The sequence below is a fragment of the Varanus komodoensis genome, unplaced genomic scaffold, assembly GCF_004798865.1.
Source record: "Varanus komodoensis strain SLA01 unplaced genomic scaffold, ASM479886v1 scaffold82, whole genome shotgun sequence".
Taxonomy (NCBI): domain Eukaryota; kingdom Metazoa; phylum Chordata; class Lepidosauria; order Squamata; family Varanidae; genus Varanus; species Varanus komodoensis.
The window spans coordinates 263,352-291,306 of record NW_025336508.1 but is presented as its reverse complement, the minus strand read 5'-3'; the positions used below and the strand labels follow the sequence as shown (position 1 = coordinate 291,306).

The 27,955-nt window shown below is 57.9% G+C and overlaps 1 protein-coding gene across 1 annotated transcript in view; it reads left to right on the top strand.

The window, feature by feature from the left end:
• Positions 1-1,473: 1,473 nt before the first annotated feature.
• LOC123036789 (interleukin 1 receptor accessory protein) overlaps positions 1,474-27,955 on the top strand; it is a 45,218-nt gene continuing 18,736 nt past the window's right edge. Inside the window, exons 1-3 of the mRNA XM_044456227.1 lie at positions 1,474-1,662; positions 22,476-22,543; positions 27,245-27,530. Coding sequence (XP_044312162.1) covers positions 22,477-22,543; positions 27,245-27,530 — 353 coding nt within the window. The 5' untranslated portion in view covers positions 1,474-1,662; position 22,476. The remainder of the gene's footprint in view (positions 1,663-22,475; positions 22,544-27,244; positions 27,531-27,955) is intronic.

Sequence of the window (27,955 nt, the reverse complement as noted above, 5' to 3'; positions counted from 1 at the left end):
GTTTGGGGACCAGCGCTCCGGCGCCGAACGACGGTCTTGTTCGGAGTACGGCCCCACTGTTCCTAGACAGCGCTGGCTGGGCATGATGGGAGCGGTAGTCCAACGCATCCGGTGGACGCCGGCTGGCGAAGGCCGTCTGTCGTGCGGCCGCGCGCCCGGGGCTGCCCGGTTGCCAAAGCCCCGCGCCCTGCGGCCCCGCTTTGGAGTTCAGGGCGCCGGGACGCGCCTGCAGGCAGCGGCCCCCTCGGCACCTTCGGCGCGGGAGCCGCGTGGGGGCTTCCCGCTGCCCTCTGGGCGAAGGCGGCTCGCCAGCGCAGGAGAGGCACTCTGCACGTGGGCAGAGGGGCCCCGGGGGAACTGCCGGGGTCTCGCACCGCCTCCCCGGCCTCTTTCGGGCGGCGCGCTACAGGTCGCTCGGCGAAGGGCTGCGCTTGGCGCTCCCCGCGCGGCGACGAGGCGGACGGGCCAGCCCGGCTGGGGCCGCGGGGGGGCGGGGCGCCCCGTGCAGGGCGCGTCACCGGCGGCCCCCTCCAATCAGCGCGCCCGCGGGCGGAGCCGGATCCGGCGCGGGGAAACGGGAGAGGGCGGCCAGCCCGAGCCGGGCAGCTCCCGCAGCGCGGCCGGGGCGGGCTGCAGTCGCGCGGGGCGGCCGGTTCGGTGCCAGCCGGGCGCGCGTCGGGCAGCGGCGGCTGGCGCCCAGCCGAAGGGAGCGCCGAGCGGGCGCCTCCTGCGGGCAGGGGGCGGCTCCGGGCGCTCCGCCCGCCTCGCTCCGCCTTCGCCGGAGCCCCGCGCGGAGCCCGAGTGCGCCGGCCCTGCGGTGGGAGCCGCTGGCCGCCCGACGCGGGTGCGGGCGCCGCCGTCCCCCTCCGGGTTGATGGACGGTGAGTAACGCGCTCCGGCGCCGCGGAGGTGGGCGGTGCGGCGGGAGGCGCTGCCGGGCCCGGGCCCGCCCCTGGAACTTTCCGGGCCGGAGTCGTTCCGCGGCGCCGTCCCCGCTCGGCGGCCCCCAGGCGTGCCGGGCGCCTCCCCTCTCCCCGGCGGCGCCTCTGCGGCCGGCAGGGGCGGGTCCCGCGCACCTTCCTCTCCCCAGGCGGGCCGCGCCGCGCCCCGCCCCGCCCGGCCGGGACTTGGGGCCGGCGGCGGGCTTCCCTAGGAAGTGCGCCCAAGCGCGCTGCCGAGGCGCGGGGCGGTCGGAATTGACGGCGGGTGGGAAGGGGGCGGGAAGGGGCCGTGCCGTCCCCGCGCCTCTCTCGCTTTCGCGGGACGCAGTCCGCGGCTCGGCGAGCGTCCGCACCGGCCAGCCGCGGGTGTCAGGAAGAGGGAGAGCCACGCGCGGGGAGAGCAGGCGCTCGGCCGGCCGGCGCGCTGCCCCTGCGGCCCGCAGCCCTCCCGATGCTGGCCCTCCCGATGCTGGCCCGCCGCGAGCGTGGCCCGCCGGCGGCCTCCCTGCCCGGGCACCCGAGAAGCCGTTGCGCCCGCGCGCCGCGCTGCCACGGACGTGTCGCGCCAGGAGGCATAACTTCCCGGGCACTGGCTTCCCCGCAGAGCGGAACTGCAGGACCCCCGAAGGAAGCGGCCCCGGGGCTGGAGGCGACCGCGGTACCCTCGCGCCCGGCTCTCGAACATTCCTGCCCGCAGCCGTCCCGACAACAGCCCTGTAAGGTAGGCGCGCGCTCCTCGCTTCCGCTTGAGCCGGGGACACGCCTCCGAGAGGCGCGGGAAGGACTGGCCCGCCGAGCGCAGCCCTGCGCGGTCTGGCCCCGGTGGCCCTGCCGAGGCGGCTCCGTTCCTGCTCCCCGCTGGGAGCCCCGGGCCAGTGCCGCTGCATGGCGCCCCAGGCTCTCCACTGCCAGAGGGAGCCAGCTGGTGCCTCCGGGCCGGGCTCGGTGCTCCCGTGGTCTGCTGCTGCGGGGGGGGGGGGGCAGAGCACCCCATGCCTCATGGGCCCGGGCCCGACCCAAGCCCTCTGGTGGAAAGGAGGCCGCCCTTCGTGGTCTGAGCGCCTGCAGATGCTTGGAGTGGCGCTTGCTGGCTGCAAGGCCGGCCGTCTGGCGCCGCGCTGCTTTGCTGCGTATGCAGAGCCCGGCTGTGCGTTATATTTTGTCCCCCCTCTGTAAGGAGCTTGGGTGGCTGCTTTCCAATCTCATCCTCGCCAGGACCCTGGGAGGGAAGTGAGGCCGAGCGCCAGGGGCTGGCCAGATACACCCGGGGGGCAGCGTGGCTCAGTGGGGACTGGCACCCGGGGGTCCCGAGCCCCAGCCCATCACTCCAGCGGTGGTCTCACATGTTCAGGCAGAGGCAGGCACTCTGCTGTTTGCCGTTTGCGCGCACCGATTGGCTCGTTTGTAATTTCTGTGGCTCCCCTTCAAGGGGTCCCCTGGTGTCCATAAGTCATGAGGGGGGGGCCTGCCTCATCCTGCCGGAAGCCGAGAGCTGCTCAGTCACGGCGCTTGATCCCAAGGGGGGCCTGGAGCAGCCCTTTCTCCGAATAGCTCGGCCCTCCCCTGTCGCCGGGCATTTTCTGGCCCCTCTGAGCTCTCACGACCGACCGACCGTGTGCTTGAAAAGCGTGTGCGCTGTGAGTTCTGCTTGGCACCTGTTTCCTCAGTCCCGCACTTTAGTTTTTCTAATGGTGCTTTAATAGTTTGCTGATCTCCATGCAGATTTATCTTATGCACATTTTAGCTGAAAGGGGCTCTGGCCAGGTTTGGGAATAGTCACGTGGCTGTTCCCTCCTTGGCTGTGGCAGACGTGACGGCAGCGCCTTGAAATTAAAACTGCACCCAAGAATGGGGCAGGCGGAACCGGGTGGGGAAGGGGCCCTTCTGCTTTGTTGGGGTAAAGCGGAACGTGCCAGTGAGCAAGCAAGAGGAGCTCCCCTTCCACTGGGATGCCCATCCGCCTGGTTTGCCTCTCCGTTTTCCTCCTGTGCCAGGTTCAGTTACACCCCTAAGATGTATTTATTTATTTAAGGCATTGATAAACCAGTTAGTTAGCAACAGCTCTCAGAATATGAACTATTAAAAAAAATCTAACAACATGATCTACATAGACTATCTCACAAGGCAGTTAACTTCACTGGGGCACATCATTCACCAAGAGCAATAAATAGTGATAACAATATGTAATACAAGAATAAAACCACAGCAGAGAATACCAGTGGCATATAAATAAAATCAGTATAAAACCAATCATGTTATCACTATCATTAACTTTATAGCATTCGAGCATTAATTAACAATCAAAATGCCAGGAACATAAAAGGGGTTTGCCCCGGTGCCAAAATATAAGATGCGGGTTTTTGTTCCCTTCTTTTTCCCGCCTCACAGTTCCTGGCCCGCACTTTTGGGTATCCCCTCGCAGGCAGGGTGTGCGCCGCTTCAGACTTCGGTACGCTGCCACGCCATGGCAGGCTCTTCTTAAACAAGCGCAAGGGTGCAGCTCTGGCAGGAGAGCGGGGTGGCTTTTCCCAGGAAGGATGAGTCAATGAGACGAGGAGGCTTGCCGAGAAGCAGCTCATCAGGAACCAGTTCTGCTCCTTCCGCAGGCCGGGCATTTCCCTGTGGGCCCCAGAGGTGGCGTAGCGCAGGCTGCAGCCGTTGCCCCGAGGAAGGACCTCGCCTTCACTGGGGGGGGGGGGTCTTGAGCCCTTTGGGGGCCTGGGAGGATCCCGGAGCTGGAGGGAGCCGCTCAGCCTGTGGAGACCCAAGCTCTGCTCAGTGCACGAGCCCCATTTAAAGCGCCCCTGACAGATGGCTGCCCATCATCTGCCCGAATGGCTCCAGGGGTGGGGAGCCCCCGCCTCCGTAGGCAGCCGCTTCCACGGAACGACTGCTGTGGCCACACGGAATGTTTTCCTGATGTTCAGCTGAAGCTTTCCGGTAACTTAAGCCTGTTATTTTGTTTCCTGGATGAAAGAGAACAGGTTGTGTTCCCTTTGTGAGTGTGATCATACCTCGTCTTCCCAAGGCTAACCTTGCCCAGTTCCTTCACTGCATGAGACAAGACTTGGCTTCTGGCCTCCTTCGCCAGACCCGTTGCAGTTTCGCTGACCCCCCCTTGGAGCGCGGGGTCTGATACTTGGGGGGGGGGGCATGCAGCTTCCACCTCAGCTTTGCACCTCACCTGGGCCGTCATCTGAGTGGATGGTGTGTCTCGGTGTCCCGCAGCAGCAGGGGTTGGGCCTGGCGGCCTTCGCGGCCCCTTCCCGCTCTGCTATCCTGTGATTCTAGGAAAGCGCTTCGCCTGCCGGCTGCTTAGAGATTCCTCTGTGGTGGGAGATGGAGAGGAACTCCCTGCTCCTTCCCTTGCAGGGCTTAATCATTCCGTCCAGCACTTGACATGTTTGTGTGATGTTTGCTGAGTGTCTGAAGTGCTTCACGCACGTGACGGGATCCTGGAGGGGGGGGGGGGGTGGCCGTGTCCATGTGGGTCTGGCTGCGGACGGATGTGTGGAGCCTCTGCCACGTTCCGTTCTCCTCTGCCAGTTTCTTATCAGCGGCCTCTGGCTGGGGGGGGGGCATGGGCACCCCGCGTCCCCTGGTTGCTGCTTGCGCTGCCTTTCGGTGCTTAACCTTTTGGCCTCACTTCACAATACGGCTGCAGTTGTGCCTTCCCCCTGCCCTGGGGGGGGGGCTGGGGGGGGCCTGCGTGGGGATTCCAGGGGAGGGGGCAGTGAGGGGGACGGGGGAGCGCTGGCGGAGCAGAGGTCACACGGCGTGAGTTTGCTGCTTTGCGTGGCGGAGACAGAGGACAGGTCCCTGGCTTGGCGCAAGGAGCGTGCCATCTAAATTTAGAGTGCAGCGGAAGGCGAAAGAGGCAAGGAGACAACGGCTGGGTGCAGCGCGCTGCTCACATTTGGTGCGGCTGAAGATCGCCTTGAGGAAGGCGGCCTTGTGAAGTGCTTCGCGTTCCCAGAGTGCCGAGCGCCAGGTTGACAAAAGAAGCTCGTTCCAAAGTGCGTTGCCAGCGGGCAGTATCTGCTCTTCGGAGGAAGATGCGAGGCCCCGACCACGGCGAGCCCCTTGCCAAAGGCGAAGGCCACCGTGTCTTCGCAGGCCAGCCGCTGTGCGACTGAGCCTGCCGCCTGCAGTTGCAGCGGCCCTCGCCCTGAGCGCCTCCTCTGCACTAATCTCCCACTAAATGCCTCCTTTGCGTGGCCAGGGAAGGCGCCGGAGCCGGAGTGGGCAGGCCGAGGGGGGCAATGCTGACGGCCACGCACCTTCCACGTAAATCAACAAGCGAGGGTTGCGCCATAGCTGTGGCTCTTCCTGAAATTTTGCAGCGACACAAAGTGTGTCGAAACGCGTCCACGGTCAGTATTTTTCAAACAACTGCAAGAAAACTGGTTTTTCCAGACCAGCCTTCCCCAAACATGTCCGCTCTGCTCCAAACATGTTGGACTACAAGTCCCACCATCCAAAGGTGCAGGGAGTTGGAGTCCAACTTACGGAGGGCACCACGTTAGGGAAGACTGGATGAAACCCACCGATTAAATGACTAATTGCTCAGTGCATGCACTGCGGAGGAATCTGAATATGAGCTCTCCGGTGGTTTAATGAATATGACTCAATTGATTTAAATTCTGTGCACCATGCATACATTCGTTTTTGTGTATGCAACGGTGGAACGGTTGCCAGAAAGATGCAGTTCAAGTCAACATTTTTTAAATATTTCTGAACAAATTTCTGTGGGTTTTGGATATGAAATGCTCAATTTAGCTCAGAATCTATTTTTGATCGTTTGTTTTCAAAGCCATATTGTGAAACTGTAGCATTATAAAACTTAATAAACAAGTACAGAATGGAAGGACACAGAGTTTCACGTGGCCAAAATGTTGCTGGCCTGTAGCTCCTACAAGAGATTTGTTGCCTTAAATGGGAGAGTAACCTAATATCCGCTTGCATATTGAAATAATTTGCATTATTGCAAACTGAAAGGAGAAGCCTGCAGAGCTATTTAGCATATTTTTTTCCTACAAAAAGAAAATTTGGCAAAAATACCTCTGAGCACTGTTTGGGGATTAATGCTCCATCCTGACTGGCCAGATGGAGACATCTTATGCTGTAAATTTCCAGTAATTCACATTGATTAGCAGCATTTGCTAATTAATATATTTGATTCATACCCTGCCTTTCACCACGTAAATGGAGCCCACAGCGCTGAACAATCCTAGGAAATAACATGTTTTGCAATAAAAATTTTGTTAAATGCGCAATGCGCACCGTGCAGCAGCACCAACTGCGCTTACATGCCACAGGCCCGCTGGAATAAAAGCTCGGCAGAGCGGGAGCCAATCTTGCGTCGCATGTGCCCAGAATGTTCGAGGGTCTGGAGCCCATGTTCTGCAAGGAAAAGTGGGAGGGGTGGGCCCCAAAGACCCCCCAAACACATTAGCATAAGGCATGTACTTCCAGTAACTCTGTGTGTTCCCCCCAACTTGGAATAGGAGAGAAAACTGTACAAATGCCAGAGCACAAATGCGGGGGGGGGGCGTGGCCGAGGGGGGCATAGCCATCGAGGGAAGACCCCCCGGCTGGATTTGGCTTCCTGGCCTGAGGCCCTGAATCTGGGAGGATGTAGAGCAAATTTGATGTTGCACAGAGGATAGGGCCAGAATGAGCGGGAGCAGGGGACCAAAAAGAGGGTGGTGGGATTCTGGCTGAACTTGAAGGAGGGTCAAGGCCCCCTTGGTGCGAGCTGCAGACTGCCGGGTGAGGGCCATCGGAGGTCTTTATCCGCAGCAGAGGGTCCCTGTCGCTCAGCAGCAGCCCATCCAGGGGGCCTTCTGCCTTGGCAGGGGGCTGGGCCAGCTGATCCTGGGGGGGACCTTCTAGCTGCATGACGTCTTAGAAATACTTCTAGTATCTCAAATGGGCCTGGAATATCATGGCACATTTCACTGGAGCAGTTAAGTGACTGCCGAGCCACCAAAGAGGTGCATTTGCAACCCCACGGTGCCCGGGTTGCGGGGGCGGGTTGCATTTTTCAGCAGCTCAGCCGCTAAACACATCCTGTGTGCTTGAGAATCCGGGTCTGCAGGGCAGCGTCCCTTCCGTGCAAGAGCAATGGGCCGGCTGGAGATGTTTTGATGCCAATGAGAGACGACAGAAACATTCCAGAACACGGCTTATTCATTCATTTGTTCCCCGCAGGATTGCCAGAACCCCAAGACAATTTATGCAATTCAGCTTGCAAATAAATTATATAGATTGGCACTTTGGAGCAGCTCTGCCTTGGGATGCTGGATTGGCAGCCTTCGTAGGCAGGAAAAGGCAGTAAACTGGGGGCGACCTCAGTGGTTGTTCAAAGATCTCGGGCTCGTTTGTCCCTCTCCTTTCGTTAAATACCTCCGTACCTTCAAATGTGTTGCTTGTTTGACTGATCTGAGACTTTGGACATTTCTTGCCAGACCACCGTTTTCTTGCAATAATCTCCGTGTTTCTCACCAGTTAAGGCGACAGGTCGGATCCTTTGCCAGTCCTGGGCTGTCGTTAATGAAGCAGGCCCCAGAGAACCCGAGGGTTCGGCTGCCATCAGGCCCGAGGCGTCCCTCAGGGCTGGCTGGCACAAAGGCCCGTACGCCAGAGGCAGCCTTGTTTGGACTTTGCTGGTCGCCTGCCCAGGCCTGCTGGTTTGACTCTCTGCCCGGGGCTGGGCGGGAGGGCAGGGGCTGCGGGCACCGGGCAAGCTATGGGAGAAGGCCGGGACTTGGCTTCCAGCCGGAGGGACTGTGTTTGCAGAGCGGTTTTCCACAGAGTTTCGGGCAGGTGCCAGGGAGGACGGCCTGTTTGCCATCTGTCGCCCAGGGCCACGGGGCCTCTCCTCCAGCCTCAGATTTGTGTAGCCCAGCGGTGGCCAAACTTGTTGGCAAGCATGCCCCGAGCGGACTCCGGCGGGCGAGCTCACGCTCCCCCCGGCCCTGCTGGACTGTGGCTGCCGCTGTGCTCTGACGTGGCTTTGTGCTTGGCCTGCAGAGCTGCAAGAAGGGCCGGCAGGCGGGAGTGAGGCTGGCTCTGGACACGGGCGGGCCCACCGCGGCCCCTCCAGGTGGGCCCCCGGCCTCACTGGCTCGGGCTGCTCACGGCACCGTTTCTGAGAGTGGGCTGCCGGTGGCACGCGGGAGGTTGCCCAGGACTGAGTTGTTTTGTAGCTCACCCCCTGGTGATTCTGGATTCACCCAGGGCTAAATCCTGCTCCACTCAGAGGATGCTCTGCGAAATAGGCGGATGTTGAACGTCAGGACGATGGCTTTCCACGCAGAAGGTCCTGGGGCCAAACCCAGGCAATTCTGGTGACAGAAGAGCTCAGCTAGCAGGGCGGGGAGAGATTTCTGCCAAAGAGACTGCAGGACTGGTCAGAGTAGCTGAGCTGCACGCCAACTGGCGTAATTTGCAGGGCGCGAGGCCTCGTCCTGCGTGATGGGGATGGTGGCATCTGCTGAGCAGGCCTCGCCCTCCTTTCCTCAGCTCCTGAGATTTCTCTGACCACTGCCTTCGAAGCTGTTTTAGCAGTCAAGGGCTAGAAACTTGCTTTTTGTTTGAAATAACAAAAAGAGAAAAGTGAGATGCTGGGGCTGCTGCTGCGGCTATCCAAGTCTGCTCTTTGCTGACTTTGCTGCAGAACTCAGCTCTGTCCACCACTGACCGTTGGGCGGCTTCTCATGCACACTGCCAGTCTTGGAGCCTGGGAGTGTCGCACCTGCAGGACAGGCCCTGGACTGGTGTGGCGGCAAAGCCCGCCGGCCGCTCCGCTTGCTTCTGCCTAGGGCAGCAACCAGAGAAGGACCTCCCTGTCACGCAAGAGGGGCTGCATTTCTGAAAGGTGGGACAGGAACTCCGTCTGGCTGCGGCAGTTTTATTATGCACACCTTCTGTGTGACTCAGAGGATGCTGGGCGTCCTTGGCCTTGATGAAGGCTTTTCCGGTGACATGTAATCTGGGCTTGATGTTTTCACAAATCAAATGAGAGGGGCTTTTTGCGGTGAAGGATGCCTTGGCTTGGCCGTGGGTTCTGCTGTGGGGGCTTCGTAATGCCTCGGCGCCCAGTCCCGCTGACATACCTAGAAGGTGTGAACAGCCTTCTGCACGCACGGGTGCGCACACGCACGGGTGCCCGCGCACCCCCTGCCGCGTCACAGCCGTAGCGCGCTTCGGTGCCTCCTGCGCCTGCCACGGCTTTGTGTTCGACTGAAGGGGAAGGGGGCTCACTTCACGGCAGTCGCCGCGCCCTGTCCGGACTTCCGGCCCTCTTTGCAGAGGAGACTGGCCAGAGGGGCTCTCCTCAGGCGTAACGTTTGCTTATCTTGCAAGAGCAGGACGTGGGAGCCGTTCATGCCGTGACCGAGAACTGGAAGCAGCACACGGGGGCAGATCGTAAATGTTCGGGAATTGGGAGTAAGCAGTGAAGCGGCCACGTGTGCTGATGGCACCCAATTATTTAGGGGGGTTAAACCAGAAGGCACCTGGGGGGAGCTCTGAAGGGATCTTCCTGGGCTGGGAGAAGGGGCGCGAAAATTGCAGATTTGGCTCAGTGTAAGCCGGTGCAAACAGTGCGGCTGGGGTCACAAAGCCCAGCTTCGAGTACAGTCTGGTGGGACCTGGGCTAGCAGTGCCTGATGAGAAAGGGACCTGGGGTGGCGGTGGAAATGCCGGCCCAGTGCTCAGCTGCCGTGAGGAAGGCAGAGTCCATGCCGGGAACCATTAGGAACAGAGCAGAAAGCAGAACCACCAGGATCTTTCTGCCCTGACACGCGTCGTCGGTGTGAGCACACTTGGAATATTTTGCCTGGCTGCCTTACCAGCTGGAGGAAGAGCAGGGAAGAGCAGCAGAAATGATCGAGCTGCGTCACAAGGGACACTGTGGCAGCCGCGTTGCTTGGCTTGCGGGAAAACATGGGGAAGGGGAGGCAGGGTCAGCGTGTGGGCAGCTAGGCCTGGCGTGAAGCAAGGGAGGTGGGGTCCGTCTTCCTCCCTCTCCCAAACTGCAGCGCTGCCTCGGCTCACGAACGCCTCGGCTCATGACCAAATCGGGTCGCGGACAAAAATCATGGAAGTCTTGACTTGGGCTGCGACCTCCCGAGTGGGGAGATGGCCAGGATCGCAGCCGTGCTCGTGCGCTGCACCCGCCTTTCCTGCCGGAACGTGCCCGCGATCACGCACGTCTTCCCTGCACGAGCGCGGCTGCGATCCCGGCCATCTCCCCACTCAGGTTGCGGCGGGTGGGGGCGGGGAGTTGGCTGCGATCGTGCTGGTTGGGGGGGGTGGCCGAGATCGTGCCCGTCTTACCTGCAGGAGCGCCCCCCCCACCAGGGTTTCTTTGAGAAGCACCCCCCAACATAAGTGTCACCAACAGAGTGTTGAATTTGATGAACAATAGCGTGGTCTCATTTCTGGAGGGTTATGCAGCGCAGGAAAAATCAAGTGCCTATAGACAGATTTTTCACCAAAATTGACCCTGCAGCTAAGAGACAAAGAGGAGAGGAAACCCCTGAAAGAGCTCCCCCCAATGTCCTCATGGAGGGGGACTCTCCCTCCAAACAATAACCTCCCCTCCCCCACCCAGGTTAGTGTTCTCCACTGTCCTGTCCAGTACTTTGTCACTTGGTTCCAAATTTTTCGGATTAAAAAAATTAGTTACAGACTGGATTAACCTTATATACATTGAACCTTATGGGGAAATTTGACTTAACTCGCAACCAGTTTGGGTCACAACCAGAGTCGTGGAACAGATTAAGTTCGTAAGCCAGGGCGCCACTGCACCTGGTTGAGCGGGGCTTGTCCCGTGAGACTGATTAGTTGGAGAAGGAGGCTGGATGAAGGAGCTGCTCCTTCTCGGACTGCACAACCAAGCTCTGGAGTTCATCCTCGTGATGGCTCCCACCTTGGGGGGCTTCAAAACGGGGTTGGACACATTCCTAGAGGAGAAGGCATTCCTTGGCTATCCGTCCGGCATTGGGCAGCGTCCCTCTGAATACCGGGGAGTTTGGAGAGAAGGATGATGGTGGGCTTACATTCTGCTTTTCGGATCTTTCAGGCTGGTCGCCCAATGTATGAACTGGGCTTCCTGGACTCTTGCTGGGCTCTTCGGATGTTCTTACGTAGCTCAGCCACAGAACAGTGGCCCTTTCCCCTTCCCGCTGGGCTACGGCGTTCCCCGTCCCAGGGAGCGCCACCCTCTGGGCTGTTCTCCTGCACAGGCAAATTCTCCTATCCATTAAGCACATGAATTAGATCAGGGGAGCTCGTGTAACACGGGGGCCAGGGAAGTCCTGGGTTCAAATCCTGGTTTTGGCATGAACTCCCTGGCTGCCCTTAGGCCAGCTGGTCCCCCTTGTCCTCAGTCCTCCAGGCCCTGCAAAAGGGAGAATGATTCTGAGAGGCCTGATGTGATGGTGGCAAGGAATAAATGAAATTAAAATGCACACTAAGTGGGCTGGAAACTGGAAAATTCGAGGCAAACACTGTTTGCCCTTGTCTTGCCCAGTTCTCTGCAAAGCAGCTGCACTCAGTTCTGATTTTAGCTAAATTGGATGGCTCAGATCCAGACGCTTGGCCTTCCTGAGCCTTGGGGCCTTCCTATATGAGAACAAGCCGGCCTGGCTCCAGCTATCCCTACTTGGGTTTTCCACCAAAGAGAGTTTCCTGCCAAAGCGGCAGGCACACTGGGACATTTCTTCTGATTGGCGGCCGCTGACATGTGATCAGGCCATATGCAGCCCTTCCCTTCTCTCCTTGAGAAAATCAGCATTTTGTCCTAAGTGCAAAGCTTTGGAAGCTGCCCAGAGTCTGCTCTGATGGATTGCTTTGGAAGTCTTTTCAGAGAGGAGGGCGATCGCTCGAACGTTCGTCTGTCCCCACGGCTGCAAGAAATTAGCAAGGAAATTCATCACGCGGGACTTAATGAACCAGAGTTAATGAAATCATCCAGAGAAAACTTGAACAGTATGATTAAACCAGCACATGGGGATCCGGCACCGTCAGGCTGCTGCGTCTCCCCCTGGAGGGGGCTCCCCGGCTTCCGCATGCCTGTGGAGCGCCTAGTGGGAAGCTGGGTGTCTGCGGGCCTGCGCGAAGAGCGACTCTGCCCCTCGCAGGGCCTCTTGTGAGGGCGGACGTCCCCACCTGGTCCCCTCGCATAACGCCCGCCGACGGCTCCGGTGCTCCCGTGGCCGGCCGCTCCGCAGCAGAGCCGTGGCCGAGGCTGCCCTCGGGCAGCGGCTCTTAGGTGAGGTGCAGTCGGAAAGCATCCGGGGAGCGCGCGTGCCCCGTCCTTGGCCTGGCGAGATGGGAAGCAAGGGCTGGTCCTGCCGCTCACGCGGCTCGTTTGCCCTTGGATGGAGCCGATTGGGGCTCACAGAGACTTCGTATGGAATAGGGTACTGTTGGGCCCCGATTCCCATCAGCCCCAGCCTGGCTGCTCGGCAAGGACAGTGGAAGTCGCAGCCCAACAGCATCGGAAGTGTGCAGGTTCTCTGCTCCTGATGAGGCTGGGATCCACGGCTGCTTCCACGGGGCTGAGATGCACCTCCGTGATTGTGCCGGGTGCATGGACCAGGGACCTGCTCGGGGTGCAGACCCGCCTGGCTCCCGGATGCGGGAAAGCTCCCTTGGCTCACGGGCACACATGGTTTCTCGTGAGAAGGCCTGCGTGGCGCTACCAAGACCCACGGTGCGGCTCCCAGTCTGGCGCGATCGCTTCTTCTTTAGGAGTCCAGCCAGCAGAAATGGCCGATCCTCGTCCCCGCTGGGGGGAGGATGCACCGAGACGCGGATGCATGTTGCGGGAGGGAGGTCCTTGGATGGCCCCTTTGCTGGTGGCGTGGCGGGAGCTCTCTAGGGAGGCCGTCGTGCAGCGCAAGAGGGCGGGAGTGGCGTCTGGGGGGCCCTGCACCCAGCCCCCAACATCGTCCGGCCGGGAGTGATGTGGACGCTCTTCAAGGGAATTACGGAAGCATGGCGTGAGCTCTCCCTTCTCACACCGCAGCCCGGCTCCGATGAGAGCAGGGCTGCTTGTGGCGGCCGCTCAGAAAGTGCGCCCGGTGGTTGTGCGAGCACACCGAGCTCCTTCGCGCTGAGTCGAGGGCCCTGGTCAAATGGCTGGATGGCGAGTTTCAGAAAAGGGTCTTGCAATGCCTGGGACCCTCCCCATGTGGCAACTCCACCTGGATCCGCATTTCAGCATGAGCAGGAGTGCGACGTTTGCTGACTTGAGGTGGAAGAAGCCTCTCCACTTTCTGTAATCACACGTGACCAAAACCATTCTTCAGCTAATTTTTATGGTCAGCCCCCTGTGTTGGTAAGGGTCTCTGCTAAAAAGTAGAAAGTACTGATAATAAACACAGTAAAAGTACAAAGCTATTGCATCATGGCCTCGCACGAGCATGGCTTGTTAAGTGTCAGTTTGTGTAAAGATGTGGCCACCAGGCTGCTGGCGGGTGTTGCCCATTGTGGCCAGCGCTCCGTGCTCTGGGCTTGTGGCTGAAGGTGCAAAGCCTCGTCCGAAGGATCTGTCCGCACAAGTGCTGATGGACACAAACGCAGCAGTGACCGGCGTTCAGAGTCTCCCGTCGTCCCCGGAAGAGCAGTCCAGCCACGCAGAAAGCACTTTGTATTCTGTGCTCAGTGGAGCCCAGATGGCTTCTGCTACAGTAATTTTCTCCATTGTCCAACCACTCTCCCTCCTTTCTTTCCCTTCCATAATTCAGGGCAGTAAATTGTGGAAACGTTTTCTGAAGGGGATGGAGGGCCTTTTCTCAGCATCCATTAGTTCCTGCACATCTTGTTTTGCTGGCAGCTACGCTTGCATATAATTTAATCCCTCCATGCTTTCTTCCTCGCTTCCCTCTGGGCCTGAATTCAGTCACCCAGTTCACTTCCGAGAAAGTTTTTGGCCTCTTTTTTCAGTGTTAGGAGGTCATGTATTTGAATTACATAATGGGAATATAATTGGAACCACGCTTGAGCTTTGCGGAAGACACGCAGGGAAGATAAGACGAGCCGGATCACGTGGAGGCCAGCTTTTCATTTCTGTGGAAGCCAATCAGATGCCTCTGGGAAGTTCCCAAGAGAAACACCCGCACCGTGGCACCGGCGACCGGCACACTGAAGTCAAACGCAGGACCCCAGTCGACTCGCGGAGGAGCAAGAGTTCAAAATAGAAGAGGCATCCGTAGGAAAGCTTATGAGGGGTTTCTGAACGAGAAAGCGAGCGATGGCAGGCCAGTGTCCTTGAATGGCCGCTCGGCATCATTTTGGTCTTGTCCTCCAAGATGCAGAGTGCATGGTTTATAGCATCCCCTTCAGTCTTCCCAGGGTGATGAGAGGTCCTGCAGATGCTTGTGTGAACCAGATCTTCTGCAGAACCCCGTCCCAGAAATGGACGTAGAACGTTGCTCGGTGGGAGCAAGCTGAAAGCTGCTTCTGGAGTGCATTGCGCCAGTGCAACCATCTAACACAGATTTTAAGTTCAGAGAAAATGAACGATGGAGATCGCAGCCCGAGGAAACAGCAGATTTAGGTTGCAGTTCTGTGCCCATTGAGACAGGAGAGCCTGCAGCTCCCGAGAGCTCTCCACCCAGCCAGGCTGGGGACGAGAGAAGCTTTTTTGGTTGAAAGATGCCGGATGGAGCCAGTGGGCGCCAGTGGGAAGGGCTGCTGCTGCCCAAGATTCACCGAGGGACTGGTGTCTGCCTCGCTTCAGATGTGGAGAAAATCGGAATGTAAACATACCTTTTCTGTCGTGTCTGTGACAAAAGTTAGTGGGTAGTGGTTGATAAAGGAAGGTCGAAGCTTGCCTTTATTCCCAGCTGTGCAAATACTGGATCGCTGCAAAGGCCAAAGGTACGTGGTGTTACCCGCGCCAGGGGGCTTTCCATATCCTCACATGTGCTGGAAAAGTGCATATTCAAGGTTGCAGTTGCTACATTTTATGCATTTAATCAGCTAGGAGGAAAGCCAGGTTTCTCATTTAAAAAAAAAAATCCTTAATCAGTTAATAGCTGGCCAAAAATAGGCAAGGTGGCATCTTGCAATGATCCAGCATTTGCTTAAAATCCACGAATGCTCCTTTTCTGGTTGAATTCGAGGCACGGCCGTGTTTCAGCTGTAGGCGTTGGGGTCACTCTCGTGCTGAGCTTCAGAACCACGGGCCACCATGGAGCCCCCGCCTGACCTGACTCAGGGTTCTGATCCGTGCTTGGTTCTCTCCCGAGACAGAAGGGAGAGGGGCTGCCTCTTGAAATCTCACCAACGTGTGCAGATAATGCTGAGTAACAACCGGGGCCAATAACAAAGACCACCATTTCTAGGGTTGGTGGGTTCTAGCGTTTCAGGAAGTGTTCTGAGCTGCACAGAGCACTTCATTGGGCATCGAATGCTCCCGTGATCCAGAGACCCACATCGGGACTGCTTTAGCCCCGGGAAGGCGGGCATGCAGGGCGGGCGACACTCCTCGGCTCTCTGCCTTCCCCTCGTTCCGTGCCTCGCACGCGCTGGCTTCAGATCTTCGATTGTGCACTAGCCGGAGCTTCGGGGGCAGCCCGTTTCCGCACTTCTGGAGGTAGCCGGCCGTTCAGGTGTGTCACAGCAGGGCTCTGGGCGTGGGTTGAATCACGGAGGCACGTGCGGGGGGCTGGGGCCCGCACCGCGGCTGCACCCCGAGAACAGCGGCTCCTCACCGGCCGGGGGCGCGCGGTGCAGGCGGAGCACGGGCTTCCCGCATCTCCTTTGACTGCTGGTTGCCAGGGCATTCGGTGCTCGTTGCTAAGGGCATGTTGGCTGAATGGCATCGTGTTGCCAGGCCTTTAGGACACTGTTGAGTCAGAGAAGAGGAACAGAAAAGATCGGGGGCTGGAGCAGCCCCTCTCTGTGCAGGGAGCCTTCAGCTTGGAAGGAAGGCCAGGAAGTGGGTCATAGAGGGGCGTACAAATTTATTTATTTATTTATATTGCGATTTATACCCTGCCTTTTTCCTACAAAGGGCTCAAGGCAGCTCACATCATTCTCCTCCTCCATCTTATCCCCACAACAACAACCCTGTGAGGTAGGCTGGGCTGAGAGTCTGTGACTGGCCCAAAGCCACCCAGTTGGCTCCATGGCTGAACTGGGACTTGAACCCAGATTGTCTGAGTCCCAGTCCCATGCTCCAACCACTACACCACACTGGCTCTCTAGTGCACAGAGTGGGAGAAAGGGGAGAGGGAGACCACTTCCCCCCCTCCCATAACGCTCAAACCCGAGGAGTCACCCCAGGCAGGTGGGAGGTTTAGGAGGACAAGAGGAAGCCCTCCTGCTCCCAGCAGGCAGCTGAACCAGGACATTTGCCGCCCTGGGAACTGGCGATGGCCGCCGGTCCGGCTGGCTTTTAACGGGGATTGGGCAGAGGCCGTCCGCGGCTACTGGCCTTGTGGGCTGTGGGCCACTTCCTGCACTGGGGCGGCCCGCCTGCGCCCACCAGTTGCTGAGGCGCTGGGCAGGAGGAGGTCTCGCCCCCCCGCGGGAGGGACCCTGTGGGCGGCTGGCCAGCCCTTGTGCACGGAGAGCTGGCCTACGCTCTGATGCAGTGGCGCTTTTCTTGCCTTCTTGCCTGGAGAACCACCTGAGGTTCGAGCTTTGGAAGGTCCTTGAGGAACAACAAGCAGAGGGATTTGCAGCAGGAGCAGCCGAACGAGCGGCCGACTGGGTGCCCCGGCTGCTTCTCTGCAACTTCGGTCGGAGGTGCCGGGCACTTTGCCCTTCCTCCTGTTCCTTTGTAAACGCCAAGAGAACGACAAGCAAAAGACGCCGCCAGGCTAGGGATCGCGTGGGCGCGCGAGCTTCATTCTGCAAATTGGACGCGAGCACAAGCGGCAGGAGGCTGCACACCCCTGGAAGGGTCCATTCGCACGTGGCCTCAGCAGCCCGTCTGGCGTGAAGGTCGAACGCGGTGTTAGGTCCCCGACATGCTGCTTTTGCAAGCCAAGCATGTTTCCTCCCAACACTTCACTCCTGGCCGTTTTGCGGTGGGAGGAATGTCCGTGTGCGCCTGGGCGCTGCGTTTTGCGGGTGGGCTCCCCATGGAGGGGACTGGCGCTGTAGGTAAGGGTGCGACCTGGGCATGCTGGGAGTCGCCGTGCCTTTATCTGTCCACATACATGCGGTGGCTTCTTAGAAGGCCCTGCTGGGCGCATGGAACTGATCACCCACGTCTTTCCCAGGGTGCCAGTGCTGCGCATGGTCATCCCTTCCCACAGCCCTTGGGATCCTTGCGAGAGCGGGCGCGGTGTGGTGGCCCAGCGCATGGGCCTGGGCGTCCGGGAGCCACGGGTTCAGGTCCCCACACAGCCCAGGAGCTGACGCAGTGACTCTCAGCCCAACCCACCTCACAGGGCTGTTGTTGTGGGGGTAAGATTAAGCGGAGGCGGAGAAATAGGTGAGCTGCCTTGAGTTCCTTGAAAGCAAAAAAGGTGGCTCTCAATATAATAAATAAATAATGCAATGCAATGATAATAATATTAGTAATACTTATATACCGCTTGCGCTCTCTCTCCCCCATCTCCCTCCCTCTATAAATATTAACAACCATATTTAAATAGACTATTAAAGTAGCTTCAGTTACAAGGATCATACATATACATTTAAAATATATTATTAAAATGATTGCAAACTCAATAACAATCTAATATAATGCAAGAAACAGTAAGATGAAGTAGTGTATCAATAATTACAATTATTTAGCAGATCTTGAAGAAGGAATACACAATTGCTTATGGGCTAAAGAATCTATTTAAAAAACTCTAATACCAAATAATAGTCATATACTTAGAGATTGTTAATAAAAATTTGGTATTCAGTGAGAAGAAGATTCAGTCCTCCAGTCTGATGTCTCCAATAGAAGGATGATATGAAAAATATTTAGGGAAAAACAATGATCTTTCACGGATGGAGACATGGTTGATCAACAAGAATGAATCAAGCTTTGGCAAGAATTAAAAGATAAAGGAAAAATACAGAATGGCCTCTTTACTATCAACTGCTTTCAAGACTGAAAAGGGAAACCTAAACAGAAAAATGTGCAGTGAGAGATTTGATGGCTTTTGAAATGATGATTAGACACCAAAATGGCCACCTATTGGAATGCAATAATTCCTGCAGTTTGATACTGCAGCTCAACAAGTTAAAACACGTATGTTAAGTTGAATGCAGAATTTTGAAAAAGAAAAGCTTTTCTGCTGATGGAATGTCTTATGGACGATGGAGATAAAATTTGCAGCCAGTCAAGCATTAAGAAAAAACTGGTGTATGATTTATTTGTGGTAAATTGCCCCATAAGATATACAGAAAATGAATAAAAATTATAATGGAAAATGTTGAAGAAGTGGGTGGACTTTTTACCATATGTAGTGGACATGTGATAAAATTAAAAGATTTTGGAAACAGCTGCACATGAAAATGCAGAAAATTATTTTTCATGCATGCTGAGAATGTGCTATTGAATATTGTATCAGAGACTCTTCCAAAGAACATGCTAGAGTTATTTAAATATATGATAACAGTGACGAGAGCTAGAATTGCGTCAAAGTGGAAAGCAGAAGGTTGCCCAATGACTGAAGACCGGAAAAATAAGCCAGCTAAGTATGCAATAACAGCAAAATTAACCAATTGTATAAATAGCAGATGTGCCAAAGAATTTAATGAAAACTGGAAAGCTTATTATAAGCAATTTAATTAATATTCAAGAAGATAGAACTCATATTATTAGAGAGCTTCATCTCATGGTTAAAGCTTATGATGTTATGTATAATTAGTTTGAAGAGACTGGGCAATTAGTTGGTTTAAAGAAATATACACTAGAACAGTTTGTTTACAAGTCTTAATTAGGAACTGATTGACTTAATGGTGAACAGAAGAAATGTTTGTTTTTGTTTTTTGCTTTTTTGTGAATTTTTTAGATGCCGAAATTGTACATTATATTTGTGTAGTATCCCTTGGTGTTCTTTTTCTTACATTTTCATTTTTTACTTTTCTGTGTCTTACTTCATTATGAAAACAAGAAAAATAAAAATACAATTATGTATAAGCCGTGAAAGACTTGTAAATGATAGAAAATTACTGATCTTTATTACATATCTGTGCTGCCCGGTAGCAAAAGCTCTCTGGGCAGTTCAGAAAAAATCCATTATGATGATACATCATATAAAATCTGAATCAAAGCAGAGTAAAAGCTAGCCAGCAGGATGTAGGTACGGAAGCACAAGGCATTTAAAGAGAAACGGTGGGTCCAAAATAAGCCTGAGAAAATGGGAAGTCCTACATCTTGTGCCAGAGCAACTGCAGTGGAGGGGACGAGGCGACCTTCTCCACGTCTGTCCAGAGACAGTATATACACGTCTTAAGGAAGTGAATAAAGAATAAGAACTGCCCGGGGGCCGCCACCACGAAGCTCGTCTCTGTGGGAGCTTGGCCACGCTTGGGGGCGCCCTGCGTAGCCTTGCGCAGGCGGGCTCCCCATTCCTGCGCTGCTTATGCCGAAGAGGGAATTTTAGCAAGCTTTGCTTTCCTCGCGATCGACGGTGCCTCCTGCCAAAGCAGCTTCTGGACAGAATCGTTAAAGGGTGTGGGTCCTGCGTTACTTCCTTAGCTTATTCTTTCTGTACATGGGCAGGTTCTACATTCATGTTTGTGAATCTTGTCCATCAGCCAGCACTCCAAGCAACATAGAATTATTTATTTTCTCCTCCTTCCCTTTTAAAAATTGGCCCCGGGCTGGGCTGGAGCATTGAAGGGGGTCCTCGGGTGGATCTCAGAAGGTGGCAGGCAGAAAGCGCAGCTGGCCAGCTGGATATCGGGAGAGGCTTCCGGACTGTTGGAGCAGCACGGCTGTGGAGCCCTCGGCCACGCTCTCCGTCCGGAGGCCTTCAAGATGCAGCTGGACAGCCACCTGCGGATGCTTGTGTTTGGAGTCCTGCATTGATCCGGGGCTGGACCGGAGGGCCTGAGGGTTTTTCCAGCTTTACTAGTCCATGACCACTTCCAGGCTGACAAAAGACAAGAGGCAAACTTCGCACGCTGCTGGAGAAAATAGCATAATTGCTCTGCCGGAGCAATGCAATTTTCCGGCATTGTTCTGTGTGTAGCAGCATCTTGTCGGAAACAATACGCAGCTCTGTCTCTGAAGGAGGGGTTCCTCTGTCTTTTCGGAGAGGATGTTTGTCAACAAATTACCCCTCTTTTCTTCCTTGCCCTTTGTCCGCCTGTCTGCTTTCTTTGTAGCTCTTGCCGAGTTTCCATTCCAAAGAAATTCCGGTGGGGGCTGAAGGCTGTTTTCCCAAACAACCAACGAGGCAGTGAGGTGGCATCTTGGCTGTATCCCTACAGGCTTTGGGGTCTTAAAAAGGAGTGAACACCTTGCAGGAGGAAAGGGCCGGGCTTTCTCCCTGACCCACTGATTTTCAGTGTGCAGGATGATGATAAGAAGAAGGGGGGGGCTGTTCCATCTGAAAACCCCTCCAGCGCCGTCTGAACTGCAGGTCCCATCGCTCTGTGCAAGGGCCACACCCGTCGTGACAGATGCAGCCAAATTCCTTCGTGATCAGAAGCGAGCTGGGCTGGCAGAAGAGACCCTCTGCCCTGCGGCCCGGGGAGGGACCTGCAGCGCCGAGCGGGGGACCGGCTGGCTCCTCTTCATGCCCGTCGCTTGTCTGGCAGGAATTGGACTCGCCTCGTGTCCGTTCCTGTGCCAAGCCAAGCAGCGGTCTCGATGCGCGTGGTGCTCGGAAGCGGCTTCCTGCGCAGAATTTAGCGTCTCCTGGCTGGGAAGCGAGTGGAGAGCGCTGCGGCCCCCGAGGCTACAGACCTCCTTTGACTGCCTCTGGAGGTGGGCGTGCGGGGTGCGGGGAGGTGCTGCTTCCGGCCGGGCTGGCCTTCGCTGCCCCGCGTGGTTTCCTTCCTGGATGATGTGGTGGCATCGGGGGAAAGCCAGGCTAATGGACATGCCAAGCCCTTGCGCCTGGGCGAAGCCCCGGGCAGAGAGGAAGGTTGCTGAGCGGCGGGGCGGAGGGCAGGCCTCTCTCGTCGGCTTGTGCGCCCGGCGTGGCCTCGTGGCCTGAGCTGCCGGCTCCAGGATGCGTCCGGGCAAGGGGGCCTCGGCCTTCCGTGGCTCCTCCCGGCCTCTTTGTGGGGGAGCTGCAGGGAACCCGACCGGGTGGGCGGCATGTACTCGGGCACGTGCAGCGCAGGCCGGTGGCGTGAATTTGGGCGAGCGTCCGCCACGTCATGTGCTCCTGGCTCCTCTGCCGAGGGCTGGGGAGAAGAGACCCTTGGCGGAAATATGGGTCCTAGTGCGCCACCCACATCTTTGTACCACATGGGGCTCAGCCCCTTGGGTCCCTAGTTATTCCTGCACTACTGCAGGGTAGAGAAGAAGACGATGTTTCCGTGCAGGCACCGCCCGCCTCCTCCAGTCTGCGATCTTTCCTCCTCCTCCTCCTCTCTCTCACCGCAGCCCCAAGGCAATCCTTTCCTTCCCAGTCCCCCTGCCCTTCGTCCAAAGCCTCCTTCCTCTACCTCCTCCCGCTGCCTGCGCTTTGTGCGCCCCTTTATTTTGTTTTGAATGGAATCTATGGGCGTAATGATGATTGAGGAACGAATATGATTAATTGAAGGGAAACTGCTTTAATTCGGAGGCAGGACCTGGATGAAAACTGGGAAATTAATGGAGAGCGCCCTCAGGAATTGTGCTTAGCTTGCTTCTGCCTTCGTGCACAGTCAAATGTTCAGAACTCTGTTCCGGTAGAGTAGTTGCCATTTTGAGGTTTCTTTCTGTTTGCCTTCAGCATTTTGATGGAAGACGATTCGCTGGTCTTCAATCAAAATTATTCCGTGTCCTATACTGTGGGTCAGGGTGCAAATTAGTGGGTAGATTTCTTTCATTTGACGAACTAATTGTTAGCTTTGCCTCCTTCACAATTGAAGAAATATGGGCATGTTCAGCCTTGAGAAGACCGAGGAGGCACATGACACCCCTCTAGAAATGCCCCAAAGGCTGTCCCAGAGAGGAAGGTCAAGGACTCTTCTTGCCGACACCAGAGTGAAGGACACGGAATAATCAAGTCAAGTTGCAAGATTCAGGCTGGACATCAGGAAAAGTTTCCTCGCAGTCAGAGCAATACGGCAGTGGGACCAGCTGCCTGGGGAGGTGGGCGGCTCTCCCTCACTGGGGACGTTCAAGGAGAAACTGGGCAGCCCTCTGGGCGGGAGGGTGCGACTTGGTGTCCTGCAACAGCAGGGGGTGGACCCGAGGGCCTTCCTGGCCCCTTCCCACTCTACTGCTCTATGATTCTATGAAATCCTAGTACGCCTTTCTGAGTTTGCATATGTAGATCTCACTCGGCATATCGGAGATATTATGCAAGGTTGCTCCCCGTGGGCCTGAGCCCCAGACCCCTTTCAGCGCTTAGCAAACTAGCCGGGAAACGCTCTGCTTCTTTGTCCCCGCAGGATGAGGCTCCGCTGCCTCCTGCTGGCCGCGCTGTGGCTCTGCACCGGTGACCTGGGCAGCCCCTCCGGTGAGTGACCTGCACGTTTTCTCCTGGGCAGGAGGGCTTCCATGGGAGCACATGGAGGGTGTGGGGGGAATGGGGGTCCGAAGGCCCACCTGGGGTGCCGCCAAGTGCTGGGAGGGGCTCGGTGGAAGTTCAGCCCTTTCGGAAGCAGGTGCCTTCGTTGTTTTGCTTTGGATCCCTGTTAGTGCCTGGGGGCTGTTGGAGAGATCAAGCCCCGATCCCTCGGACCCTCCCACGCTGACTGGTCATTAGCGTTCCTGTGACAGCTCAGTTACTAAGAGGCAAGCATGCTAAAGTTTAGCAAATTAAAACAATAAACATCCAGACAGTAAAACATTAGGAGCTCCATCTTTTAAAGGCTATTTTTTAAAAAAGATGCACCCCTTGGGCACATCGAGGAAATTGCTTTTGTTTGGCTCATGGCTGAATTCCTTGAACGGCTCGTGCATGCACCTCCACCCCCGGCTTATTCCGCGAAGAGCTGGCTGCTCCACGGGGGGAAGCGGGCTGGGGCTTGCGGCGGGCCCTTCTCAGGCAGGCAAGTCCTGGCGCATGCAAGGAGCCACTCGCTCAGGCGGCAGGCACATGCTCGCCAGCCCTGGGCTTGGGGCGCATTGCGCACGCAGGTGGCGTTGGCGTGATCTGCCAATGGGGTTGCTGGGTTTTGGGGGCTCCGCCCCCTGCGGAAGGATCGACCTGGGGAGACGCAGTGTGGTCAGCCTGATGCTCCCATCCTGAGCAGCCCCTGGGGGGCTACAAAGGGCCACGGGTGTGGTGGTGCCCCCCTTGCGGTGGCGCCACCCAGGCACGCAGGCAGCGGTGAGACTCCCCGGAGGAATTGGGTGAAAGCACGGCCCCTGCCCACGCCGTCGGCTCCCGGCCTGCAACGAGGTGGGGAGTTTTGAGGGGCCGCTTGTGCTGCTGCTCCCGGGCCAGCAGAGCAGATGATGGCACAGAGGTGGCAAAAGCGATGTGCTCTTTCGCCCCAAAAACATCATCCCCTTCAGATCAGTTAGGCAAGATTGGGGTGGGGAGGCGAGAGGGCAGTGGCGAGAAAGCAAAAGCACCTCCTCGGATGCGTGTCTCGGAGCTCAGCTCGAAGAGCTTCTGACCCTGAGGTGGCACCTCGTCGGGAAACCTCAGAGGGGTGCTTTGGGCCCTGGGCAGCGCACGAGGCCGCCATGGCCGGCGGATGCTGCTGGCAATCATCCTGCCACACCTGCTTGACGGGTCGCGCAAGCAGCAAGAGGACGGTCCGGCGGAATGCGATGGCCGGGGCGTGAGCCCCTCCCCAGAGCACCCCCAGGAGAGATGCGACGCGCCGCCTGTCTTGCAGCGGTCCTTGTGCAAAGGCGGGAGGTCCTGAAGGTCCTGCTGAGACACCGGTGCTGGGAAGACGCTGCAGGCCCTGCGGCTCCCACCCGTTTCCCGGCAGGCTTGGGAAGGGCTGCGAGCTGCCCTGAGCGGACAAGATCCTCAGAAAGCCTGGGGGAAGGCGGGTGGCCAAAACCCCTGCCTGAGCACGGACGAGGGATGCATCGGCAGCCTTGGGAGAGGGGGGCCTCCGGAGCAGGGGCTGCAACTGGGGAAGCCTCGTGCGGGGTTGCAGGGTCTGTGCCTCTGCAAGGAGCATGCGCATCTGGCCAGAGCACAGGGAGAGAGAATTCCCAAAGCCCACGGGGACCCCTGCCCAGCCCGGATCGCCTCTGATACTGGATCACATCCCCTGGGGGGACCCAGCAAGCAGAGGCTAACCGCTCGCCGCTCTCCCACACGGGAGAAAGCACGGCTGGCTGGTGCCGGTGGGCCAGAATCGCTGCGGCATGATCGGGCCCTCCTGGCCCGGTTACACGGTCCCCTCTCTGCATTCCGGGCCAAGGCTTCGGTTCTCACCGTGCCGGGGCTGCGCCTTTGCCGGCCTCCTGCTCTCGCCCTCCGGGGCCGGCCCCACTCCGCCGCCGAGCCCTTCCGGGTTTGCCTAGCACGGTGAGTCCACCTGGGCAGGGACTGAGCGCCACGCCAGCACCATTCCAGGCCCAGCGGCCCTTCAAGGGCTGTGCAGGCCTGCCAGCGCCCTCTCCTTTGGCAGAAAACCTGGGCTGGAGGAAGCCCTTTGTGCTGCCGAGGGGGCGCTGCAGAGGCCACGGTGGGCCGAGGGAGCAAGAAGGAGGACGCCGAGCACTTGGGCTCGGATAGGACGGGGCCCGGGGACCGATGGCGACGCGCCCGGCCCACGGGATGGCGCCTCCACAGAAGGATCTTGGGGGAGACTCGAGCATCACTTGGCGTGTGTGCGGCCTCCGTGCCCAGGCAACCTCTGGCACTTTCGGGGCGGTTTCCGAGGGACCCCCCGTTTCTCTCTTCCCCTTCCTCTGGGGTGGGGGAGCCCTCTGTGCCGAACCAGCAGATTGGTCCAGGAATGCAGCGCATCCGGACGCGGCTGCGCTCGGGCAAGAGGGCCTGCAGCCCCCTGCGTGCCTGAATTCCGTTACCTGGGCTCTGTCCGCAGGTGATAGCCAGCCGATAGGTAATGAAGCAGGGCCTGCCAGGGGGATCCACTCCCACACCCCGCCACTGGCTGCCCCATCGGCCCTGGAGCCAGGCTCCGGGTCCTTTGGGGGCCGAGCACCCCAGCAGTTCAGCCAGCTGCCCCTGGGGTTCAGTCGTGGGGTCGTTTTGGAGCTAAGCAGCACAGGGGCGCAGCTTGCTTGCTTGCTTGCTTGCTTGCTTGCTTGCTTGCTTGCTTGCTTGCTCGCTTGCTCAGTCCTCTGGATTAATGCACTGACGGGTGACAAAAGGCCCCGGCTCCTTCCATCTGTCTGTCCTTCCACCCTGGGCTGGCAGGCACAATGGTTAGACTCACCCGCTGTGTTAACAAAGCTAGCAGCAGCTTTCGCCTTGGCTTTGGGCCATGTGCAGCTCCAGACTAAGGGATGCTCTGCTTCTTTCGTCCTGTGGTGGCCGGTTTCATTATTTCTCATCTCTGCAGCCCTTTAGAAATGGCTGGAAGCTGATGTTGTGGGGGCAAAGATGAGCGACGCACATTGAGAAGGCTGTTCCGAGACTTCTGAAGTGTGCTTGTCTGATTGAATGGTTTTGCTTTTCCAAGCTTCACAAGGATACTCAACAAGCCGCAAGAGTGCTGATTTTTTAAACATGGACAGGGAGAGAGGGGAAATCTTTGGGTTAAACCTAAGGGGGTCTTAATGCATTTGGCCGAGAAAAGCACAAAGAGACACATAAAAATAAGCTCAATGTAAATGAATAAAATTCTCCAGCAGCTGAGCAGCTGTTTATTTCTGCGGTCATGAAAAGGCCTCCTTCGGCCATGTCTGGCTGGGGAATGACGAGAGTTGGAGGCCCCCGCACCTGGAGGGCACCAGGTTGGGAAAGGCTGCTTCAGAAACCGCAGCCGCCTTTCCGGACCTTCCCGGGGGGTAACCGCCTGTGTGTGTCCCAGGCAGCATTCACGGCTTGTCCACACGTCCTTCAGGATGCCCGGCTTAATGTGCCAAGGACGGGGCAGGGGGCCGCGCAGAGGGGACGTTGTGGCCGGGCCGAGCCGCACGCCCCGCGCTCCACCTGCGGCAGATGGAGAGGCTGCAGGCATCGCCCGGGAGCGCAGTGCCTGGCGGCCGCGGGACCTTCTGTCCAAGGTCTGTTGTCCGCAAAGCTACTGTCACTTCCGCCCTGCGGACTCTGCAGGAAATCCTGTGACGTTCCGTGAACCTTAATGCCAGGAAAACGTGTGTGGGATGGCAGCCTGCACCTCGGACAGACACGTTGTGTCCTTCAGGGAACTGGGTTTCGCCGGGGGATAGGCCAGGTGTGCCCCCTGGGCCAGGTGCCCCACGGCACGTGCTGGGCCCAGTGCCACGCAGCTCTCCAGCCCCAACTCTCCAAAGCTGCTGTGTCCGAGGAGGCATCTCAGTGACCTCGGCTGTCAATTCCCTGCGCTTTATTCCCACCGCTCCTGCTTCTCGCTGGACCGTGGCATCCCGTTCCTCCTCCTCCCTCCAGCCCTGCGAGGGAGGCCAGTCTGCCTGCTGGCGCCAGTGCTGTCGTGCGGCTTTCAGCCCAAGAGACAAGTCCCGTCCTGGAGGTGTGCGTGGGGGCTGCGTTCAAGGCAGGGGGCAGAGGCAGAAGAGGCGGGGCCAGAAGGACGAGGCGCGCAAATGGACCCCTGCCGGCAGCTCCGTCTCCGGAGCGCTGCACCCTTTTCTTGAAACGGGAGGGAGCCGGGGGCCCCCAGACAGGCTGTGCTGGGGGGCACTGGCACAAGGTCCTCTGGGGTGGCAAGAGCGGCCCCCGGAGGGCCAGGGTGGCCGCTGGGGCCAAGGCTCCCCCCCCCCCCCGGCTTGCACGCTTCATGCCCTGCCCTGCAGCGCTCAACGAGGTTTCCGAAAAGCCGTTTGAATTTTAAAGCACCGTCCAAGAAAACATTGCTCTGAACATGAGAGCTGCAAGAGCGGTTCCTCAGCCGGCCAGAACTGTGCTGGCAGTGGTCAAACCCACGAGCCGTTAGGAGCCAGCGTGAGGCGAGGCGAGGCGATTCCTTGGGCGCCAGCACGGCATCGTGGGGAGAGCTGCCTCCGCAGAGAGGGCAGGTGCGGGTGGGGCGGCCTGGCGGCACCGGGCGGTCCGTCCGTCCGTCCGTCCTGCCGCTCCCGCGAACGAGGGCGCTGACGGCCGCTTTGCCCCCAGAGCACTGCGAGGACTGGGGCGTGGGCACCAGGAAGCGCCAGCTGGTCTACAGCGGGGAGCCCGCCCGCATCCGGTGCCCGCTCCTGGAGGCCCTGCTGAAGTGCAACTACAGCATGGCCCACGCCGCCGGCCTGACCCTCATCTGGTACTGGGTCGGGAGGGGCCAGGACCTGGAGGAGCCCATCAACTTCCGCCTGCCCGACAACCGCGTCAGCAAGGAGAAGGACGCCCTCTGGTTCCGGCCGGCCTTCCTCAACGACACGGGGAACTACACCTGCATGCTCAGGTAACCGCTGGGCACGTGTGCCGGGGGAGCAGTGGGGGCGGGTTCCAGGTGTCTTTATGATTCTGTTCAAGGACGGGCTGGACAGGCGCATGGTGGGCATGTCATGAGCTGGGGTCAGACTAGATGGCCCAGGAGGCCCCTTCTGGCTCGCTCTGTTTCTGTGTCTGCTGAGCTTTCCTTGTTTGTTGTCTGTTCGGATCGAGTTCGTTCATTTTCCCGATGTTGGTGGCAAAAGCAGCTGGTTGTCTGCTCCTCACCGAGGGTCCCTGAGGCAACAGGGTCCTTGCTCAGTGTGGGGGCTTCTATCCCCAGCAGTACTTTGTGGGGCCCCCTTCGTTTCTCCCTTCATGCAAAGTGAATGGAGAGGAGACCGTCATGACGGCATGCGATGCAAATCAGTCGACTGAAACGGCTGAAGGTGCGTG